Raw genomic sequence first — 20,432 nt, forward strand, 5'->3', positions numbered from 1 at the left:
TGAGCCGAGGTGGGCGAGCTGGTCCCGGCACTTACCTGTCTTTGAACCCCCGGATGACTTTCTGCAGGAGGATGACTCTGTCGGTGATGGCCTTGTCCCGTTCCACCTCCAGCAGCATGTCGTGGTGGTCCTGGAGTGCAGAGCTCCTGAGCAGTGCCCCCCCCCCCCCACTTCACAGTCCGGGGCTGAGGCTGCCCCACACAGGCCCTCCCTCCCTTCCCTCAGAGCTCCCTGCCCTGCTCTGGCCCCATGGGACAGCCTCCCACAGACGCGGCTCTTGGCTGTTTCCTGGAGGCCTGGCGGCAGGGTGGGACAAATGGAGTAGGAGGAGCTTAACCGGACTGGAGGGGTCAGAGAGCCTATCATTCACACACAGGCTTCATCCCTATGGCCATCTCTGCCCAAGCCCCCACTCTTCTAAATGTTTACTTATTTTGGGGGATGGGGTGAGGGTGGAGAAGCTGAGAGAGGAGAGAGAATCCTAAGCAGGCCCCACGCTCAGCATGGAGCCCAACACGGAGCTCGATCTCATGACCCCGAGACATCAAAGCTGAAATCGAGAGTCGGACGCTTAACCGACTGAGCCACCCAGGTGCCCCCCACACCCACGTTTCTAAAGGTCTCCGTCACGTGGGCACCTGACCTGGGCCAGACCACTGCCTTGTCACTCCTGGCCTCTGTCACTCCTGCTCTGGCCCTCCCTCAGGGAAGAACCCTCTTAAAACACAAATCTGATGGTGACCTTAAAATGACACCTCGGTTCCCAGGGTCAAGCCTGGTCTTCTGCCCAGTACTCAGGCCCTCCATAACGCAGGCCCTGCTGACCTCTCTAGGCCTCTCTTCTCCTCACACCCAGGCCCCCAACCCTCCCTCCAGTTAGACAAAACCTCGGACATTCAATACAGATGAATCGTTGTGTCACTCCAAGTGTCACCGCAGTGCTAAGTGCTGGGATGGGGCTGCAGTGAACAGGCAGACTGGGGCCCTGCCCTGGGGATGCTGAGCCTCATGGGGGAGCCACACGCATCAGATAATCCCAGACCACCTCACTGCGCACAGGGCCCAGCAGGCTGTCTGGAGGAACGAATGAGAAGTAGGTGTCTAGGCTCTCGAAACAGTGGCACATTTCTGAAGAGCCCAGGGAGGTGAGGATGGGACAAGGACGGTCCTCAGAGCTCTCTGGACACCATCGTGTTGCCCGCTTTCCCTCACTTCCCCACACAGGCTAGAAGCCCTGCTCTCCCCTCCAGGTCAGTGCACCACCTGGGCAGCTCACTTCTCCTCTCCCTGAAATGGGCGTAGCAGTCCTACCTCCTAGGGCTGCTTCGAGGACTACACAAGGTCATGGATAAAAATGGATAAATGGCCCTGCCTGGCACAAAGGACGAGCTTTCCGGATGGCAGTAGTGATTTGCACAGGCAGGGAACAGTCGGCAAGGTTTTCTGACGAGGGGAAAAAGGCTCTGGGAGATGAAGGGACTGGCCCACAGCCCCTCAGCCAGGGCGGAAGTAGACCGTCAGACCCCAGATTCTCTCCTGCTGGGGCTGCCTCCTCCCTTCCGTCCTGTAGCTCTCCCGCAACTGCCCGGGCCCCACCCTCCCAGCAGAGGAAGCAGCCCTGCCCATCACCCAGGACAGCCAGAACTCGAGTACAGCGGAAATGGAAATGGGGAAGGCGGCGGGCCGGGAGCTCACACTGTCCCTGCTGCAGCTGTAGAGACACGGCCAATTCCCAGCAAGCTCTACCCCAAGGCCAAGACACCCGCGGCCCAGCTTCCGGCTCCCAGCCCTGCCCCCTCCCAACTGCCCCATCCCGAAGTCCAGCCCCACTGAGCTCCAGGTGCTGCTTAGGGAGGGTGGGAACAGGCCTCGAAGAGAGGACAGAGGGGGTGGCATGTGGTCTGTCATGGCCCGGGTGAACCCTGCCTGGCAGGAAATCACAGGAGGGGGCCTAAAGATACACTCAAGAACCCCACCCCCTAAACACATCCCATTTTACAGCTGGGAAAACGAGGCTCAGAAAGAGCCAGTGACTTGCCCAAAGTCTCAGGGCGGGCAGGCAGCCAGCCACAGGGTCCTGACTGAATCCAGGCCTCCCTGGTGAGCCACCTCTGACCTCACCCCCCAGATCACAGACGGTCTTAAAATCCATTTCCCCTCCCCCACAGAGGAGGCCGAATCCCACGTCCCCATCACAGACTGCAGAAGACCACCGAGGCCCAGCATAGACCCACCTGACAGAACTCTACAGAGGCCCCCAGGACCCTGACCCTGCCGTGATGGGGAACTCACATATCCACAAGACAGCCAGAGACAGCGGCTATGCTCACCTTCAAGAAGATCTTGGTTTTGCCAATCTGCCAGTCGTCATGGGTGCCCAGCACAGCCTCGGCCATGCGTTGGCATGTCCCCCGAAGGTCGTCCTGGGGGGTGCACAGGGAATGGGCAGCCCCACCAGGGAGTGACAAGGCCACCCGAGTGTCCCTTCCAAGACCAGGAGGCAGGACTCTGCTCCAGGTTTGCACCAGACTTGCTGTGTGACCCTGGCCGGGTCCTGCCTTCTCTGACCCTCAGTTTTCTCCCTGGCTGGGCAGAATGACCACAAAACCCTCTCCCGTGTCTAACGTCCGGGGCGCACGTGGCAGCCCTGGTCTCGTCCACTACATCATGTGTGTGAAGTCCATGCCAGTTGAGCCCCCGGAAGCCCTCTACTGGCTGATCCCCTATCTTCCCCACCGTACCTGAGGCGGCCGGGCTGATGTCACGCCCAGCACTCTGTGCCAGTGAGAAAACCAGTGCCCCTGCCCGGCCCAGAGCTGGGACCCTCCCTTCCGCCTCCTCTGCCCCCCCGCCCTGTACCTGCTTGTAGGCCGGCTTCACTCCGGGCAGCAGCACCCGGTACCGCTCTACAAACTCCACGAAGCTGTAGCGGATGGGGTAGCCGGCCCGGCGGATTCGGATGGTCTCCATCATCCCTGAGTACCGCAGCTGGCGCACACACAGGTGCCGGTCGAACAGCTGCCGGGCACGGAGCCAAGGGCGTCAGCACCGGAGGCTCCTGCTCGGAGCTCGGCCCCACTCGGCCTTTTCCCAGCCACACAACAGATGAGGAGCAGCGGTGGGCCGACCCTAGATCTGCAGTTTGAACTCACTTAACAGCACAAAATGAGCCCCTCGCGTGGGACGAGTCTCATGCTCTGGGGGCACAGAGGACAGACAGCTTAACTCCCCTTGGGATATCTCAAGGGGACTTCCCGGAGGAGGCGGTCTTTGCTCTAATCCTGTCAGGAGAAAAGGCACTGGAGGAGGCAGGGTGAACGGGTGCAAAGGTGTGGAAGCCTAAAAGTGCAGGACATGCTAGGGGACTTCACGGAAACGGAGGAAACTAATCCATGCCAAGGTTATAGTTGTGCAGGTGCCGGGTGCCTTGCTCAGCCCCAGGGGGTACCCTTCATATTACAGCCATGGTAGGTTTGCAGCTATTCAGACGACTTTCTGGCTGCTGGCAGTAAGGCGCCCTAAGGAAGAGACACTCTTTTCTCATTGTCACAAAATCATGTTTGTGACGGCAGCAGGTTGTAGAGGGACTGAGAGAGCCTCGGAGGTCAGGCTAGGGAGGCAGCAGGGAGTGACCAGGTCAGAGTTGCATTTGAGACCCACTGGCTCTCACTGCAGTCGGGATGGGGACTGGAACAAGGAGGCAGGAGACCAATGAGAAGGTCCTGCTGCTAACGTTCAGGTAACAGATGCTGAGGTCTGGGTCCAGAGAAGGTTCTGGAAGCATCTGAAAACAGGAGGGTGGGACCCAACTGCCTTGGCAATGCCCTGGCCTCATTCCCCCCAGACCTCCTGCCCTAAAGTGGGAGCTCTCTGTGACCCTCCTGCCCCTTCAGACCCAGTCCTGGGAACCATGGGGGACGGGCCAGCCCACCCTGGGAAATGTTTTCAGGCAGGAGGCAGGGCCAGCACATAGCTGGCTGGCTTCCGCCACCTGTTTCCTCTCCCTTTCCTCTCCCTCCAGGCACTTTCCCTGGCCCAGCCCTGGCCTCCCTCCTTCCGTCCCTCCCCAGACCCCTCAGGCCCCAGCTTCCCCCTGGGCCTCTAAGAGCTTTGTGGTAAACAACACCTCCCAGAGCTGTGGAAGGAGAGGGCCTGAGGGGTGGCCAGGCTCTCAGCTCTGTAGCGTCAAGTCCCTTAGCCTCCCTAAGCCCGCAGTCACACATCCCAGATGTGGAGCCATAACAGTCCCTCCTTCAGGTCCCTCTTTCACAGGCTATTGGGAAGGTTGAATGGGGCCATGGAGAGAATCCGGCCCATGCCAGGCACACGGAAGGAGCCCGATGTTATTCAGCAGAGTCAAAAATGAGAACCTTCCCAACCAGTCAGAGGAACCTGGGAAGGCTTCGAGGAGGAAGTGGTGGTTGCCAGGACCAAAGGAGAAGGGGCTTTCAAAGTCAGGGCCACAACAAGAACCGAGGCTGACTCCTAAGGGTCTCCATGCCTGTTGCATGAAATTCCCCAGGAGATGAGCCCAGCTTAAAGGCGGTACAGGATTTGAACCTGTGTCAAGCCCACTGCAGAATCCAGGCTCTTTCCGGGGGACGTGCTACCTCCAGTAAATTGGAACCTGTTCTGTAAATCCCTCAGGTGCCCTGCCATTCCGCAAAGAAGACAAAGTCTCAGCCCAGCCCCTCCAGCTGCCCCAGGATGGTCCCTGGCTGCCCCAACCCGGGGACCAGAGTCACTTACCATGGGCTTCTTGAACTCATTGGGCTTGATGCAGCGCACGAAGAAGGGCTGGCAGGCACCCAGCGTGCGCATCAGCAGCTCCAGCGACCGCTTGAATTGGCTGCTGAGTGTGGGCGAGCGCTTCCTGGTCTCGGCGCCCTGGGGGGACGGACCATGGTGATGGGAGGGGCTGACCTGTGCCCCCTAGGCCCTCCAGGAAGGGAAGCAGGACGGGAGGTCAGCAGGCTTAGGGCCTGAGGGAGAGCCGCCCTGGCAAACGGTAGCCTGCTTTGGGGTTTTCTGTGACTGGCCTCCTCTGACTGGTGCTGGATCTTAGACGCACCCCTTGGGACGCCCCTCTGGGACCTGAGCCTGAAAGAACCCTGCCCCGGGAGTGGGGAGCCCTGGGTTCCCACAGGAGTTGCTGGATGACTCTGGGCAAGGCCCAGCCCCTCTCAGACTCCACTCTGCCTTGCCGGGAATGAATGAGTAGCCTAACTTGGTCACCTCAAGACACCGAGGTCCTCCCTCGAAATGGGTCAGACAGACCACCTCCTAGCTGTGTGATCTTGTGCAGGTCACTAAACAGCACTGAGCCTGTTTCCTACCCGGGAATAGCGCCATCTAACTAGCGGATGGGGCTGTGACAAGGGTGGGCACAGAGCTTGTCTCGGTCAACAGCAGCCTGGGAACCCATGGATGTGTTGGCCACTGCCCTCTCCCCTATGGGATTAGCTGGTCAGCAGCAGGCCCAGATAAGCCTCCTAAGAGGGCACACAGCTGGCCTCCCCCCAGGCGGCCCTGAGGCCCAAAGGCTCTGAGCTCCAGCAGCTGCTATCCGGGTGAGCAACCAGCCCCTGCCCTGTCGGGGTCCCCCTCTCAAAATACTGTGAAATGAAGCGAGGGTGCTGGGGGAGGGCCTGGTCAGCAAATAGGAAGTGGAACATCTCAGGCCAACACTGAGAGACCAGACCTAGAAATCAGACTCAATTCCAAAGTGTTTTGATGTTACTATATTCCTGCCCTTTCATTTGCACGAGAATTTATTTGCGGGCTTGATGATTAATGTAAGATCATATATATTCAATGAGACGTAATTTTATCCGATATCCTATAGTACCAACAACCGGGGTAAGACGTGTGAGGTGTGGGGAGGGAGGCAGAGGCATGTGACACATACGAAACTCAGACCATATGCGCCAGATGGAAATGGAGCTTGCCGAGAAACCACAAACACTTGCTTTTCTGAAATTTGCCATGGTTCCGTTTCACTTCATTTGGAACACATTCTAGGAGTTTTCCAAGGGACGTCGGGGAGTCTGTGTCGAGGTAGGGTGAATGTCAGGTCTGTGACACCCATGACCATCCCGGGACCTGATCCAGCCACAGCACCGGATGACCCAGGACTCAGGGGGGGAGATGTCTGAGGTGGGCTTTCCCCAGCCCGCATTAGAGCCCCTGCCCTGAGCACACACACAGCACACGCACAGACCCACGCCCACGCCACACCCTCTCTTTGGTTTCTGTCACCACTCTGGAACTATTTCTTTCTGTCTTCCCCATTGGGCTGTGGGCCTGGTGAGCACAGTCAGGTCTGCCTTGTTTTCTGCGGGGGCCAGGGGCCTGCCACAAGCAACAATCAGCAATGCTTCGCTGAACTGGCTCCTGGTGTCCGTGGGCTCCCAGAAATGTCCGCTTTCCAACTGCTCAGGCCAGAAATCTAGGCGCGGTCCCCAACTCCTCTTCTCTCATATCCACTGCGCCAAAAATCTTATTGGCTCTACCTCCAAAATAGATCCAGAATCTGGCCCCTTCTTTCCACTTCCTCCGTCATCAGCGGTCCGGCCACCAGCATGCTTCTCTCAGGTCACCACAACGAGCTCCAAACCGGTCTCCCTGCTTCTGTCCCCCACACTCCACACCTCCCTCCAACTCTAGTCTCAACACAGCGGCCGGCTGAAGCTGTTAAAACACAAATCCATTCCTATCCGCCCAACACAAAGTCCTGCAATGGCTCCCGAGCCCCTCACGAGGGCTGACAGTGTCCTTCAGGGTCTGGCCCCAGTTACCTCTGGTCTCTCTACCACCCCGCCCCCTCCCTTCTAGCCAGCACAGCCTCCTTGCTCTCCCATGATGCACCAGGCAGGCTCGGGGCTTTGCACCTGCCGTTCCTTCTCCCTGCAGTGCTTCTCCTCCAGATGCATACGGCTGGCTCCTCCACCTCCTTACCAGCTTCCCAGGAGGCCTGTCCTGAGCCCCTTATTCAAAATTGCAAAGCCCTACTATTGGCCTGTTTCCTTCCTCCTTTGTCTCCATTTTACATATCCCCATCTGACAACCACGTATTAGGCTTATTCATCTGCTTATTAGCTATTTGCCCCTTCTGCCAGAATGTAAGTTCCAGGAGGACAGAGGTTTTATTTCTGTTTTATCCGCTAGTCTGCCCCCAGGACGCAGGACGTTGTCTGGCATAGAACAGGCACCCCGTTCATGTTTGTGTCTGAATGAAGGCGCGTAAATGGGAGCCGAGTGTAGAGTCTACTCCCACTTCCTGGCTGCCGGGGTTTCTGATTCAGTTCTATCACACTGAGGGGAATGGCGGTCCCTTAGGATATTCATGGTTTCTGAGCTAATCCGCAGACCTTTGGAAATGGGGTCAGGGTGGGAGTGGAGAGTCCACAGCTCAGTGTTAAATGAGTCCACAGAGGGGATCCGAGGGGCAGACGCAGGAGCACGACGTGAGCAGGACTGGGGAGACGCAGGCAGGAGAAGCCACCTGCGTAAAGAGTGAATAAGCGTCCGGTGGACTCGGGGCCCGGGGACGTGTGACTGGGGTTAGACACTAATCAGGGTGCACGATGCCCTAGAAGAATCGTGGTCCTCAAGGCTCAGCTGGTCCCTCCAGCAGCAAAGGCGGGGGTGGGGCTGCCCAGGGCCACTTGGGGAGGCAGACACAGGAGTCAAAGGATGGAAATTTGGGGGTCGGAGACAGGCACAGGACGCATGTTCGGATCACCGGAAGGAGGTGGTGTGGGCTTCTACCCTGAGAAAAGCATAGTCATCGATAAACTGTGACTGGATACTTCACACCCCACCAGACTGATTTCCGGGTCCCTTTTGCAGATCGATCATGTCTCCAGCAATGACAAAACATATTTTCTTTCTGAGGGGCAATGCTCACAGAGACAGCATTGTGCAGTGACAAAGAGCAAAGGGCTTGAAAAGCTTCCCGTTAAAAATTTAAAAATAACAATAATAATAAATAAAAAAAAAAAAAAGCTTCCCGTTAGCTCGTGTGCGACTTTGGACAAGTTCCCACACCTCCCTGAGACAGACCTGGGTCAAATTCCTGGGTGTCACAAACTGTGTGACCTTGAGCAAACACCTTGGCCTCTCTGGGCCCCAGCTTCTCTACCTGCAATGGGGGGACCATAGCAACGGCTGCCAGGGCTGCTGTGGGAGTGAATGAGGTGGGACGTGTAAGTGGGTAGCTCCCAGCCTGGCCCAGAAAAGACTATACAATCAAGATCAAATTTGTCACTGCTGTGTTCTAACTCTGTGCTCCAAAACTCCCTCAAGAGTGTGCCATTTCCAGGGGCGCCTGGGTGGCTCAGTCGGTTAAGTGTCCGACTTCGGCTCAGGTCACGATCTCGTGGTCTGTGAGTTCGAGCCCCGCGTCGGGCTCTGGGCTGATGGCTCAGAGCCTGGAGCCTGCTTCCGATTCTGTGTCTCCCTCTCTCTCTGCCCCTCCCCCATTCATGCTCTGTCTCTCTCTCTCTATCAAAAATAAATAAACGTTAAAAAAAAAAAATTTAAAGAGTGTGCCATTTCCAGAGGCCCCAGGGTCTTTCTCTTGGGCCTCCCCACAGTTCCTCAACAAGTGGGTTCTAGTCCCCAGGTCCAGGGGAAGAAGTCCCAGAACAGGAAAGGTTGTGGAGAGGCTCCCAGATAGATGCTTCCAGGTGCTTTGGAAAGAGAGGAGCGGAGGTAGGAGACGAAGTTCAGTGGTCTTGCAGGACTGCCTACGAGCAGGAGGAAAGTTTGGGCCTGGCAGGGGTAGGCTGGGGACCAGCGGAGAGGAGGAAAGAGTGGGAAGAGCCCAGTGCCACAGCTATCCCATCAATTCTGCCACCCTGTGACATGTAGGCCTCGGGGTGGGGATGGCCAAGTGGAGAAGCTTCCGGTGCCTAGGGTCCCCACTCTGGTGGGGGCCCCACACTCGCCCTGTCAGCAGCTGGGCCACAGTGTTGGCTGGGAGGGGAGGGTCCCGGGGCCAACCCACGAGCAGAGGACAGAGGCCACTGTCCAGTCACACCCCCTGCTCCCGATATGCCAGACGCCCTTCTCCACTGCTGTGGCTTTTGGGAACTGTTTGGGAACTCTACGAGGCGCTCGGCAGTAGGGGGATGCCAGACATGCAGGAAGGAAGAGAGACTCAGCATTAAGACCAAGTGTGGGAGGACATCGGTACTAGGCAGAGAGGAAATTGAGGGTTGAGAAGAGGGGAAAGAGAGGCAAGGGGACTGCAAAGCCATGCTGTTGCTAACAGGTACCCCGCACCCCTGGGGCCTCTAAAGCACCTTAGGAGCCACAATCCGAAGCCGGTGGTCAGGACACCCCAGGGATGCTGCTCCAGGGCCTGAGGAGGTCCGGGGTGATGACGTTAGTCCCAGCTCCACAGTGTACTGTGACTTGGGGTGAGTCACCCCTCATCTCTGAGCTTCAGTCCCCCGTCTGCATAATGCAGAAAATACCACCTGCCCCTCCTGTCCTGCAGGGCTACTGAGGGATCTGGCCAAGTCGTGGACACAGAAGCACTTGGCAGGGCCCGGGGGAAGAAGCAGACCTGGATACCCCGAAGAGACTCAGGGGGGGACAGAAGACGTGGGAGACCTGGATTCGAGTCCCGGCTCTGCCCCTGGTTCACGGGGCATGCTGGGCAAGCCCTGTCTCTTTTCCTAGGAGTCCGTTTCCTCCTTTAAGAAACTGAGATAGCCACAGTTCACACAACTCAAACAACAAAAAAGCAAAACCACTCCACAAACCACTCCACAAAAAATAAAAACACACTCAAAAAAAAAAAAAAAAGAAAGAAAGAAAAGAAGAAAAAGCCGGCCCTTTCCCCAAACCTCAGTGCCACGGGGGCCAAGGACACAGCCCAGCCCCAGGGGCTGCTGAGGCCTTGCCCGCCATCCACTGGCCCCAGACAGGGGTCTATTACCTTCACAGAAGCTGCTGACTGGCGAAGAGTGCCCGATGAATAACCACAGAGAAACTATAACAGGAACCACAGTGCAGGGCGAGAGGGGGCAGGGAGCAAGGAGAACGTGGTGGGTCAGCAAACAGAGCAACATCCACCAAGGAGAAAGGAGGCCCCTCGAGGCAGAGGTCTGGGCCCCTGGGGCCGGGGCAGGGCAGGCGCCTGGACAGGCACCGAGGGGGCAGCGGCTCTGCCCTCCCCGTGAGTCCCTCTGTGCGCCCTTCAGGAAGCCATGGGACAGGAAGAAAATGTGAAATAAAAAGGCATACCATCCTGCAGGAAACAGCACTCTAGGGACAAAGGAAATGCCGAGGGTGGGAAATTCTGCACCCCTGCGTGGGGCCCAGGGCTGGGGCACACAGACCCTTTGTGTTTGTTTCTCTGAATACCCGCATCCATCCTTGTCCTTGAGGCTAGATGTGCTCCCTCCTCCCAGGCTCCCTGTGAGCTGCTGGGCATCCAGTTTGGGGCACCTGCCCAGTAAACCGTGTCCTGATCAGGCTCTGCTCTGTGACCTCTCATGTCATCCTTCTCTGGGCCTTGTGCCCTCCCCTGAGTTGGTATAGCAGGAGGACCAGATAGGAGGATAGTGGAGGTCCCGGGTTTCTCCTGGAACCACAGCAAAGCCCTGTCCCCTCTCTGTGGCCAAAGGTGCACAGGGGAAAAACTTGCACAAGGGTGGGCCGAGGTACAGGCCTAGCTTCCCGGGGAAGGGGTGGGGGGGGCCCTTCCTGCCCAACAGAGACCCCGCCCCGACGTTACCATGGCGACATCGGCCTGGAAGATCTGCTTGATGAACTTGTTTCTGGAGGAGTGGACCAGCTGGATGATGTCTCCATGCAGGGTGTCCCGGTTCTTCTCCAGGAAGCCTGGGCAGGGGCAAGAAGCAGTCACACCTCGAGCACTCCAGCAGCCTCTTCCTGACAAGCCTCAGCGCCTCCCCAAATCCTCGCCGTCTGAGCCAGGAAGACCCTCAAACTTCACTGAGTTTAACCACGTCCATTTTCCGGTGGGCCACACCAGAGCCTGGAGAGGGCAGTGGCCTGCCCGACATCACAGAGAAAGCGAGGGGCAGAGCCAGACCTCTCTCTCCCTCACCACACAGCCCCCTCTTCCAGATCTGTTCAAAGAGATCTGGAAGGGCAGGAGACCTCGGCCCCCAGGTCGGGCAGGGATGCCTTCCCCAGTGAACCACCCAGTGCCCACAACGCCAGCCTTAGTCTTTTGAATGAAAGTATCAAAAGCCCTTGTTAATTACAGCATGTCACCTGGAAGAGAACACGTGCTGATCTAGTTCCAGCTCATAGTACAGGAATTTAAAATACCTTGAATTTGCCCAGTGCACTCTGTTTTACCAAGGGTCCTCACAGCACTGATGCTCACAACCCCCCCTGTATTTGTGGGGTGGGCAGGGATTGTCTTCCCCATCCCACAAGGGTGGAAACCAATGCTCAAAGAAGCTGAGCTAGTTATCTAACACCACACAGCAAGCCATGAGCGGAGTTAAGACTTGAACGTGGGACTCCTGGCACCAGCCCGGGGAGGCTCCTCTCCACCATACAGATCCCCAAGAGGGCTGCTAGTCCCAGGGACTGAGTTAGGAACTGGTTAATGGCGGGGGTTGGGGTGGGGGGGGGCTTGATAGGGCGGGGTGGAAGATGGAGTGCCCAAGGGCTGGGGATGCCTGCCTGGCGAGGAAGAACACTGCAGAGAAGCAGGACGCTTACCCCGTGGGACTCAGGCCGCCCTGGCTTGCAGACAGCACAGAGACCCAGGGCAGGGAGGCCCGCCTAGTGTGGGAGGGGGGTGTCCCAGGAGGCACTCAGCAGAGGAAGGGTGGGTTTTGGAGTTGGGATGGAATTGCAGGTTCTAATGGAACGTCTCAGACTCACTCTGGGGCCCTAGGATGGTCCCCTTCCGGACCTCAGCCTCCTCATTTGTCAGAAGGGAATGAGGATACCCATAAGCTCTTGCTTTGCTTCAGATCACCTAATACCACCTGCTTCACAAATGAAATGCCGAATTAAAACAGTACTTTGCGAACCAGGAAACGCTGTCAGAATTGTTTAAAGCAGCTCAAAACTGGTTAGTGACTTTAAGCAAGTCATTTCCCTCTCTGTGCCTCAGTTTTTAAATCCATGAAGTAGTAATTTTAATTTTATATTTAATTTATATTTTTATATTTAATTAATTAATTTTATATTTAATTTTATACTTAATTTAGTTTATAATTTATATTTATAAATATAATTATAAATATAATGTATATTTAGTTTAGTTTATAATTTAATTATAGTTATAATTTTATAACTTTGTGCAGAGTCCACTCAATATTCTCATCTGTATTCTCAGCAAAAGCATGAAGTCTGACACGTAATAGATCTCAGTGAATATAGGTTGAACTGAACTGAAAAATACAATCCTCAGGGTGCCTGGGTGGCTCAGTCAGTTAAGCATCCAACTCCAGCTCAGGTCACGATCTCATGCTTCATGAGTTCGAACCCCGCATCAGGCTCTGTGCTGACAGCTCAGAGCCTGGAGCCTACTTCGGATTCTGTGTCTCCCTCTCTCTCTCTTCCCCTCCCCAGCTTGCTCTCAGTCTGGTTGTGTGTCTGTCTCTCTCTCTCAAAAATAAACATTAAACACACACACACACACACACACACACACACACACACACACACAATCCTCTACTACTCCTAACAACAGACACATTTGTTTTCCCAAACGTCCTTCAGACGTAGCGTTGACCTCCTTTTTAACAGCAGGGTTGGATCTCACAGTCCAATAGTTGAAGGAGGGCTGGGAGCCTTCAGATTCCATCCCTTCAGGCTGGCTCACTGATATACTTATCAGTATATATGAGGGGTGCCTGGGGGCTCAGTCGGTTGAGCGTCTGACTCTTGATTTCAGCTCAGGTCATGATCCCAGGATCATGCTATTGAGCCCCACGTCAGGCTCTGTGCTGAGCGTAGAGCCTGCTTGGGATTCTCTCCCTCTCCCTCTGCCCCTCCCCGACTCTCTCATGCTCACGCTCTAAAATAAAAAAGTTAAAAAAATTTTTTTAAATAAAAAAACAAGGAAGTATGAAACCAACAGCTCTTTGCTTGTTTGTTTCGATTTTCACTGGCCTGAGACTGCACGTGGGACCCTTTGAGACACACACCACAGCCGATGTCCATCCAAGGACGGTCCTCTAGACCAGGACGGTAGGGGTGGAGCTGCAAGGGCAATCTGCGATTCCAAGTGGGGTGAACCTGACGTGTTCTGACTCTCTTCTTCACCTCTAGCTTTAAAATGAACCCAACTGCATGTCCCAGCCGCAAGGAGGAGGTATCCCCTTCAAAGCTTACACTTAGTCGTGTTGCTGAGAGTTTGGGTGAATAACAGGGCTGGTTCCAGGCCCAGATTTGCACCTAATGGGCCATGTCAGGAAAGACCGTCAACTTTCCCTTCTGAGCCTCAGCTTTCCCATCTGTACAAAGGAGCACTAAGCCCACCCGAAAGCATTGAAAGCAGGGACTCAGATACTTGTACACCCATGTTGGTGGCAGCACTATTCACGATAGCCAAAAGGTGGCAACAACCCAAATGTGCATCAAGGGATGGATGAACACACACACACACACACACACACACACACACACACACACACACACACACAGAAATATTATTCAGCCATTAAAAAGGAAGGAAATTCTGACACATGATACAACATGGATGAAACTTGAGGACGTGCTGAGAGAAATAAGCCAGACACAAAAGGGTCAATACTGTACGATTTCACTTATAGGAGGTCAGAGTCAGACACATAGATAGGATATAGATATGATATAGAAACAGAATAGAGGTAACCGGGGCTGGGGAGAATGGGGAGTTATTGTTTAATCAGCACTTATTTGGGGTGATGAACAGGCTCTGGAAATGGATATGGGTGATGGCTGCACGATATCGTGAATGTACTTAATGCCACTGAATTTTAGCCTTAAAAATTGTTAACATGGTACATTTCATATACTTCACCACAATTGATTAAAATCTCCGTAAGAAAGGAAGAGCACTGGGCCCAGTGTTTCCTAAGGCCCCTTCCCTCTCTGCATTCCCACCCCCGTTCTGGGCAGGAGAAGGGGAGGGTCAGAGAGGGCACAGGAGAGGAGATCCCAGCCCCAGACAGCCCGCTTGTACCTTGGCTCTCATAGTAGACGACGCCTGCAAAGTGGTTGATTCCAAACTGAGTCTCATGGTTGTTCTTGGGGGGGATGTAGTTCGAGTTCAGCTTGTGCTGGGAGTTCAACTTATTCAACATGGTGGTGTCCGTGCCCTGTGGGAACCGAGCGCCGTAGTCAGCCCCCTCCCCCCCACCCTTCCCTCTCCCAGGTCCTTCTGCCTTTGCACCCCCTCTTCTGTCTTTCTCAGGAGCTCCCTCCCTTTACTGGTACCCCACCCAGGAACTCTCTGGGCCTCCATTTCCCTATCTGTTAAGTGAGTGGATTGGAACTACAGTCCAGTGTAGAAGATCTATTTCCCACAATGAAAGTCATGGGAGCAGTACCCGCCCCCGCCCCGAGACACATTCCATGTGTGGGGCACCTATTCTGTACCAGCTATTAGCTTAAATCATCATTGTTTGGTCCAGGACCCTGTGGACCGTAGGTGATCCTCAGATGTCAGACAAAATGCACCTGAATCGGCCTCAGAGGCACCCTGAGAGGCATGTGTCCTCAGTCCCATTTCGCAGATGAGGAAAGTGGAGGCTCAGAGTGTGAGGGGATGTTTTGCACGGGCTCCAACAAGGGCAGGCCCACCTTGGGGAACTTGCTCTCCTCGTCGATGAGGGAGATGATGTTCATGGGCTTGTTGGCGATCATGTCCAGAGCGTCCTGGTTGTCAGTGAACTCGATGTGCAGCCAGTCGATGCTCTCCAGGTCGTACTCCTCCTGCTCCAGCTTGAACACGTGCCGCACAAAGAACTGTTGCAGGTGCTCGTTGGCGAAGTTGATGCAGAGCTGCTCGAAGCTGCAGGGTGCACAGGGCACGGGTGAGGTGCTGGCCTGGCCTGGGCCCCATGTACAGCACACCCTTGGCCACGCGGTGCTCCCATCACGGGCTCTCCAGCCTCTGAGGTGGGCGCCATTGTCAAGACCCGCCCCCCCCCCCCATCCCGGAGGTGGAGAAGGGGACACTGAGTCAGAAGAGAGGGCTACCAGGTGGGCACCAAATCCCTGGAAGAGCACCTGGGAGAGGAAGAGCCAAGGCACTGGGTAGGGGCGGGCAGAGAGGGGCGTGAAGAGGGATCCAAAGCCATCAGGGGAGGTGGGAAGTCGGCTGATGAGATTCAGGTTTAAAGGCAGAGATGTGACACCTGTTACGTCCATGTTGTGAAAGAAAATTCTCACAGAGCAGAGCCCCTTGTGGTACCTGTTCACAGCAAAGTTCTCGAACCCAAAGATGTCCAGGAGGCCGATGGACCGGCGAGAGCTCTTCACTTCCTGGGAGGGGGGCTTGTAAATGGCTGCATTGATCTTGTCCACTATCCACACAAAGAGCCGCCCGTAGATGCCCTGTGAGGGGGCTGTGTCAGCCGCTGTGCCCAGCATGCCCTAGAAGATCCCGGGCCGTCATGGCCTCACTCAGCCCCTTCTGTGCTATTTGAAACCCCCTAGCCTTTCCTCAAGCTTTTCCCTTTGCCTTGGATCACCCTTTCCTGCTAGAACAATTCCTTCTCCTTGTCAAAGCTCTGTCAAGCCTTCCTAACCTCGAAGTTTGAGAAGAAGCCCTCATTTGGGCTCCCACATCTCCATCCATCTCTGTCTCCCTAACAGCACCAAACGTGGTGTGAGGCGGGGGGTAGCAATCTGGACTGTGGAAATGGAAAGGACTGGGGGCCCTCTCCACCTGACCTGGTCCATCTTCAGTGTCTTCCTTAGAGAGACCAGAGAAGGTATTCTCTGGGCTGGGAATAGCACAGCAGACCAAGTACCCAAAGAATATGACCCAGTATGAGGCCCCATGGGGCTGGAGAGCAGAGCAGGCCAGGGATGGAGGACCTGAGGAGACCAGGGCTGGCAGGGCTTGAGGAGCATAACAGCCCCTTGTAGGATGAACAGAGCTCAGGAGAAGGCAGACTCTTGCTTAGGCCCCCCCAGAGAGCCAGTGGGCAGGACGCAAACCCAAGAGCAGGTAGGGGTCCAGGCCCAGATGTCCTTCTAGCTCCTTGGACTAATCCCCTCCTGCCCATATCAACAACCTAACACCCCAAGGGGTGGAGTGAGCCAGTGCCACTCCACAAACGGCCCACCTTGACGAAGGCATCTCGTACATCCAGCGCCTGCTCCCTGCTGAGCGGGGTGGACACTGTCTCCCCGCGGGTGATGAGGGTGCGGCTGGTCAGACAGTTCATCAGGTCTGGGGGGTTCACCTGGCAGGGCAGCATCCAGGCCCTCAGCCAGCCACCTGCAGCCCATCCCTCCCTCCCCCCACACCGGAGAACTCCCCTCCCCCTGTCCAACCAGGCCTTGCTCAACCCGTTTCCTCCACTGAGAACGCCTTCCCCACAGCCAGATCCCCCCCAACTGTCAAACCCCACCCAAACACTACCCAGAAGGACTGCTCTCTCCTTGACAGCCTTAGCATGTTACCTGGCCCTCTTAGGACTGGGGCAGACCCTGGCTTTATTCATCCCAGTTTTCAAACCCAGGGCAGAGCCTAGTAAGCCTTTGCTAAAACACCAACGGGCCGGCTCACCCCCGATCCCCTGTGCCCTACATCATCCCCAGGAGCAGTGGGGCTAGGGCAGCAAGGCTCCTGGGTGCTGGGCTCCACTCCCCCTCTGAGACCCGTGCCCAGCACAGATCCTACCTACCCACAGTTGGTTCTCCACATTGAACTTCCAGAATTCTCCAAAGCAGACAGCCCCAGCTTCCAGGTTCCCACATCCCAGCCCCCTGAACCTGAGTCAAAACTGTCCCTCTGAGAGAAACAGAAGCAGCCCTGGGGACAGAAGGCTGGACACTGACCTCAAGCAGGGACGCAGCTGTAGCCAGGGATGGGGAGAAGAGGACCTCACAGGCATCCAGGTTTTCAAACGTGCGGGCTGTCGGCAGCAAGGGGGCACAGGGTCAGGAGAGGGAGGGCAGGCATGGGGGAAAAGGGCAGGCTAGGAGGGCCAGGCTGTCAGGGGTCCTGCTTTGTCCACAGAGGCCATCAGCGCTGCGGTCAAGTGCTTCTCTGGGTCAACGTATGTTCTCATCATGAGCTATAGGCACCCTGAGGGCAGGAACTGTGTATGCCCAGCACCTGGCACCATGCCTGGCATCCAAGTGGAGACACTGACAGTCATGCCCCTCTCCCCTCGTACTCCTCCACCCTAGATGCCCAGAGTGCTCAGTGGCAGCCCTGGCTCCTATGAAGCAGGGTTTGTACCTGCTGGGACGGAAACTGAGCCACAATCCCCCACAGGTGGGGCTAGGAGCCACAGGTGGCTAGGTGCTGAGCTGCCTTTGGACTCCATGCAGGGGTGGGGTGGGGTGGGGTGGGGTGGGGTGGGGGTGCACCATCCGGGCCCCTCACCCTCATACTGCAGGTTGCCCAGGTGCAAGATGGAAGCCAGGAGCTTCGAGATCTCCCAGTTCTCAGTGTCTGTGAACATGAGCACCTTCATTGCTGAGCGGATGTTGGCGTACTCCTGGCTGTCCTCCCGGCCCTCGCAAGTTATGCAGTTACCCTGGTGGGAGGGGTGGGAGAGTGGGGTGCAGGAGGCCATCGGCAAGGCCGTAGGGACCTCCAGAGAGGCAGTACCTGGGATGCAGGGCCCCCTCTGCCAGGCCGAGCCAATCTGGGATGCTGGGCACTGACAGGACTCTGCCTCATGACGTGTGCCCACGAGACACGTGTGTGCGCACGTAGCTTCTTATCCAGCTCCAGGAAGTGTCTGGGAAGGCCTGTCACACCTATAGCACACACACTCCTTTGTTGTCCCACGTTCCTCATTTGCATCCATGCGGCCTGGCCCAGCCCAGCCATGGGTTCTCCCCAGGGCTAAGGAAGCTGGTACCCCCCGAACCTGTTTGTACACACACACACCCCCTCCAACCAGTGCTGGGTGGCAGCCACGGTCCTGGGGCCCACTTCTCGCTGGTGGCCAGCCAGCAGCAAGAGGCTGGCACCAGGCTCTGTGACCAGCGAGGCTGAAGCTGCAACAGCCTGTGCCCTATAGTCTTGGGGGTCCTGGCAGAGATCTCGGTCTTCACATCCTCGAAGTCTGAACTAATAGCACGTGTGTGCAGGCAGGTCTGTGCACGTGTACACGTGGGCGTGTGTGTCTATGCGTCCCCGGGTCTAGGAGGTCTATGCACATTTAGGAACGTGTAGATCTGTGATGACAATTCATCTAGATGCACGTGCAGCTGGGAAAACGCCCAAGGTCGGGACAGGCCTTATGGCACATACAAGCCCAGAGTTGCCTGGGGGCAGTCAGGGGACAAGGGGAAAGCCCACACGGAGGATCCCGCCCGCCAGGCCTGGAGCTGGGGAGGGGTCGAGTGGACTGCCCCCGACCTCGCTGGGACAGGTGTCTCCCTCCCTGGTGCCCTGCCCAAGCCTCACCATAGCCAAGTAGTTATAGTCTGTGGCCTGGCCCAGGCCCAGCTTCTTCTTCTGATCCGCACTCATGCCCTCCAGCATGCAGTAGAACACGTGGTAATTTCTTTCATTGGGAGCCTGAAAATGGGGTACAAGGTGTTGGGGGGCAGGGGCAGGAAGAGGCATCAGAAACCAGACAGTCAAGACTGAGACATGGTTTACTGTTTTAACAAATAACTTCCACAAAAAAGCCCCTACGGGTAGGTTTCATGGCAGGAATTCAGGCCCTGAGACAAGCCGGCAGCAGCATAGGGACGATCCAGACTACACGTACCCCCCCACCCCCCCGCCCCTGAGGCCGGGGGTCCTGTGCTGGTCAGCTCTGCCCCGGGCTCGGGCCCACCTGACGACAGACACGTGACTTTTCCAGCAGGTACTGCTCGATCTTGGCACCCTCGATGGCACCTCGCTTGTTGAAGTGGATATCGATGTACTTCCCAAAGCGGCTTGAGTTGTCGTTGCGGATGGTCTTGGCGTTCCCAAATGCTTCGGGGTGGGGAGAGGGTCACGGGCAAGGTCAGCACCCACCCAGCCACCCAGCCCCACTCTGAGAGCCCTGGCCCTACCTTCCAGGATGGGGGTGGCTTCCAGCACCTGCTGCTCGATCCACGAGTGCTGCCCACTGATGGCCGCCAGGAACTGCAGGATCAGCTTTGTGCTCTCTGTCTTCCCTGCCCCAGACTCCCCACTGCAGGGGAGACCCGGAGAGGGGTAGGACCCGTCGCAGCCCGCACTGGCCCTCTCCCTACGGGGCTTTGGCCCAAGCCGCTTCCCCCACCCGCGCCTCCCCCTACCCAGTCTGTAAAGTAGGCTGACAATATGGACCCTTCAGGGATGGGGAAAGGCCACAGCAGCTCGGTGCTCTGCCACAGCCAAAGGTACTTTCCTTCCCCTTTATTTAGACACAGACGACCCCTCCATCTATACTTGCCATAGAGCATGGCATATGTTGATGCTAGACCAATGCTCTGTCCTATTACCCTTTGCCCAGCAGAGAATAGGAACCTAAAATTTCACCTGACTGTAACTTAACAGAACCCAGTAATGAACAAGGTAGGCCTCAAATGCTAACAAGAACTTTGGCAGCATTAATAGAGATATAAGGCCTGAGAAAGGGGAGGTGATTCTCCATGAGGCACTAGCAGGAGCACAAAGTTGGAGCTCCAGTCTGGTGCCGGGCTACCCACCTGATGATACAGCACTGGTCACGGCTGTTGCGTTTCATGTTGAAGTAGCAATTATCGGCAATGGCAAAGATGTGGGGGGGCATCTCCCCAATCTTCTTGTTGGTGTACTGGCGGATGTGCTCTGGTGAGTAGATGGAGAGCAGCTGGTAGGGGTTCACAGCCACTAGAATGGAGCCTGTGTACGTCTGCGGGCAAAAAGGGACGAAGAACTCACCACTTCCCGTGAGGGAGGCTCTGACTCTAGATAAAGTTCTCAGGCTCTGCGCTGCTCCATTCCTCTGGAAGGGACAGCCCTGACTTTGGAGTCACATGACCTGGGGTCAGAATCCAGCGTCTCTAGGAGCTGAGAGTGGGGCTGTCAAACTAACATTGGGTCTAGGTTGGAGTAGGTGCTCAGTGAGATCTGATGAAGGGAGGAACAAGTGGGGAGAAAGGGAGCGTCTCTGAGTCCCCATTTTCCATATCGTTATCTGTAAAATGGGCATAATGTAACTGTTTATAAGGATTAGGAGGTAGTGTACTTTAGAAGTCATAGCACACTGCAGGTATTACTCAAATTACTCAAAAGTATGGTCCCCACTTTTGCCTCCAAGCCCTGTATCCCAAAGGTTTGGAGT

The 20,432-nt window shown here is 56.1% G+C and overlaps 1 protein-coding gene across 6 annotated transcripts in view; it reads right to left on the reverse strand.

Moving 5' to 3' along the window:
- The window catches only part of MYO7A (myosin VIIA), an 85,534-nt gene that overhangs the window by 33,511 nt on the left and 31,591 nt on the right, over positions 1-20,432 (reverse strand). For all 6 annotated transcript variants that reach the window (XM_042903887.1, XM_042903885.1, XM_042903886.1 and 3 more), the window contains 15 exons: positions 19,816-20,000; positions 19,195-19,316; positions 18,972-19,114; positions 18,593-18,706; positions 17,558-17,711; positions 17,005-17,081; positions 16,287-16,406; positions 15,407-15,549; positions 14,794-15,004; positions 14,174-14,309; positions 10,751-10,857; positions 4,750-4,887; positions 2,860-3,018; positions 2,331-2,423; positions 36-130 (listed from right to left, as the gene is read on the reverse strand). In XM_042903887.1, coding sequence (XP_042759821.1) covers positions 36-130; positions 2,331-2,423; positions 2,860-3,018; positions 4,750-4,887; positions 10,751-10,857; positions 14,174-14,309; positions 14,794-15,004; positions 15,407-15,549; positions 16,287-16,406; positions 17,005-17,081; positions 17,558-17,711; positions 18,593-18,706; positions 18,972-19,114; positions 19,195-19,316; positions 19,816-20,000 — 1,997 coding nt within the window. The remainder of the gene's footprint in view (positions 1-35; positions 131-2,330; positions 2,424-2,859; positions 3,019-4,749; positions 4,888-10,750; positions 10,858-14,173; positions 14,310-14,793; positions 15,005-15,406; positions 15,550-16,286; positions 16,407-17,004; positions 17,082-17,557; positions 17,712-18,592; positions 18,707-18,971; positions 19,115-19,194; positions 19,317-19,815; positions 20,001-20,432) is intronic.

Source organism: Panthera leo, chromosome D1, assembly GCF_018350215.1.
Source record: "Panthera leo isolate Ple1 chromosome D1, P.leo_Ple1_pat1.1, whole genome shotgun sequence".
Classification (NCBI taxonomy): Eukaryota; Metazoa; Chordata; class Mammalia; order Carnivora; family Felidae; genus Panthera; species Panthera leo.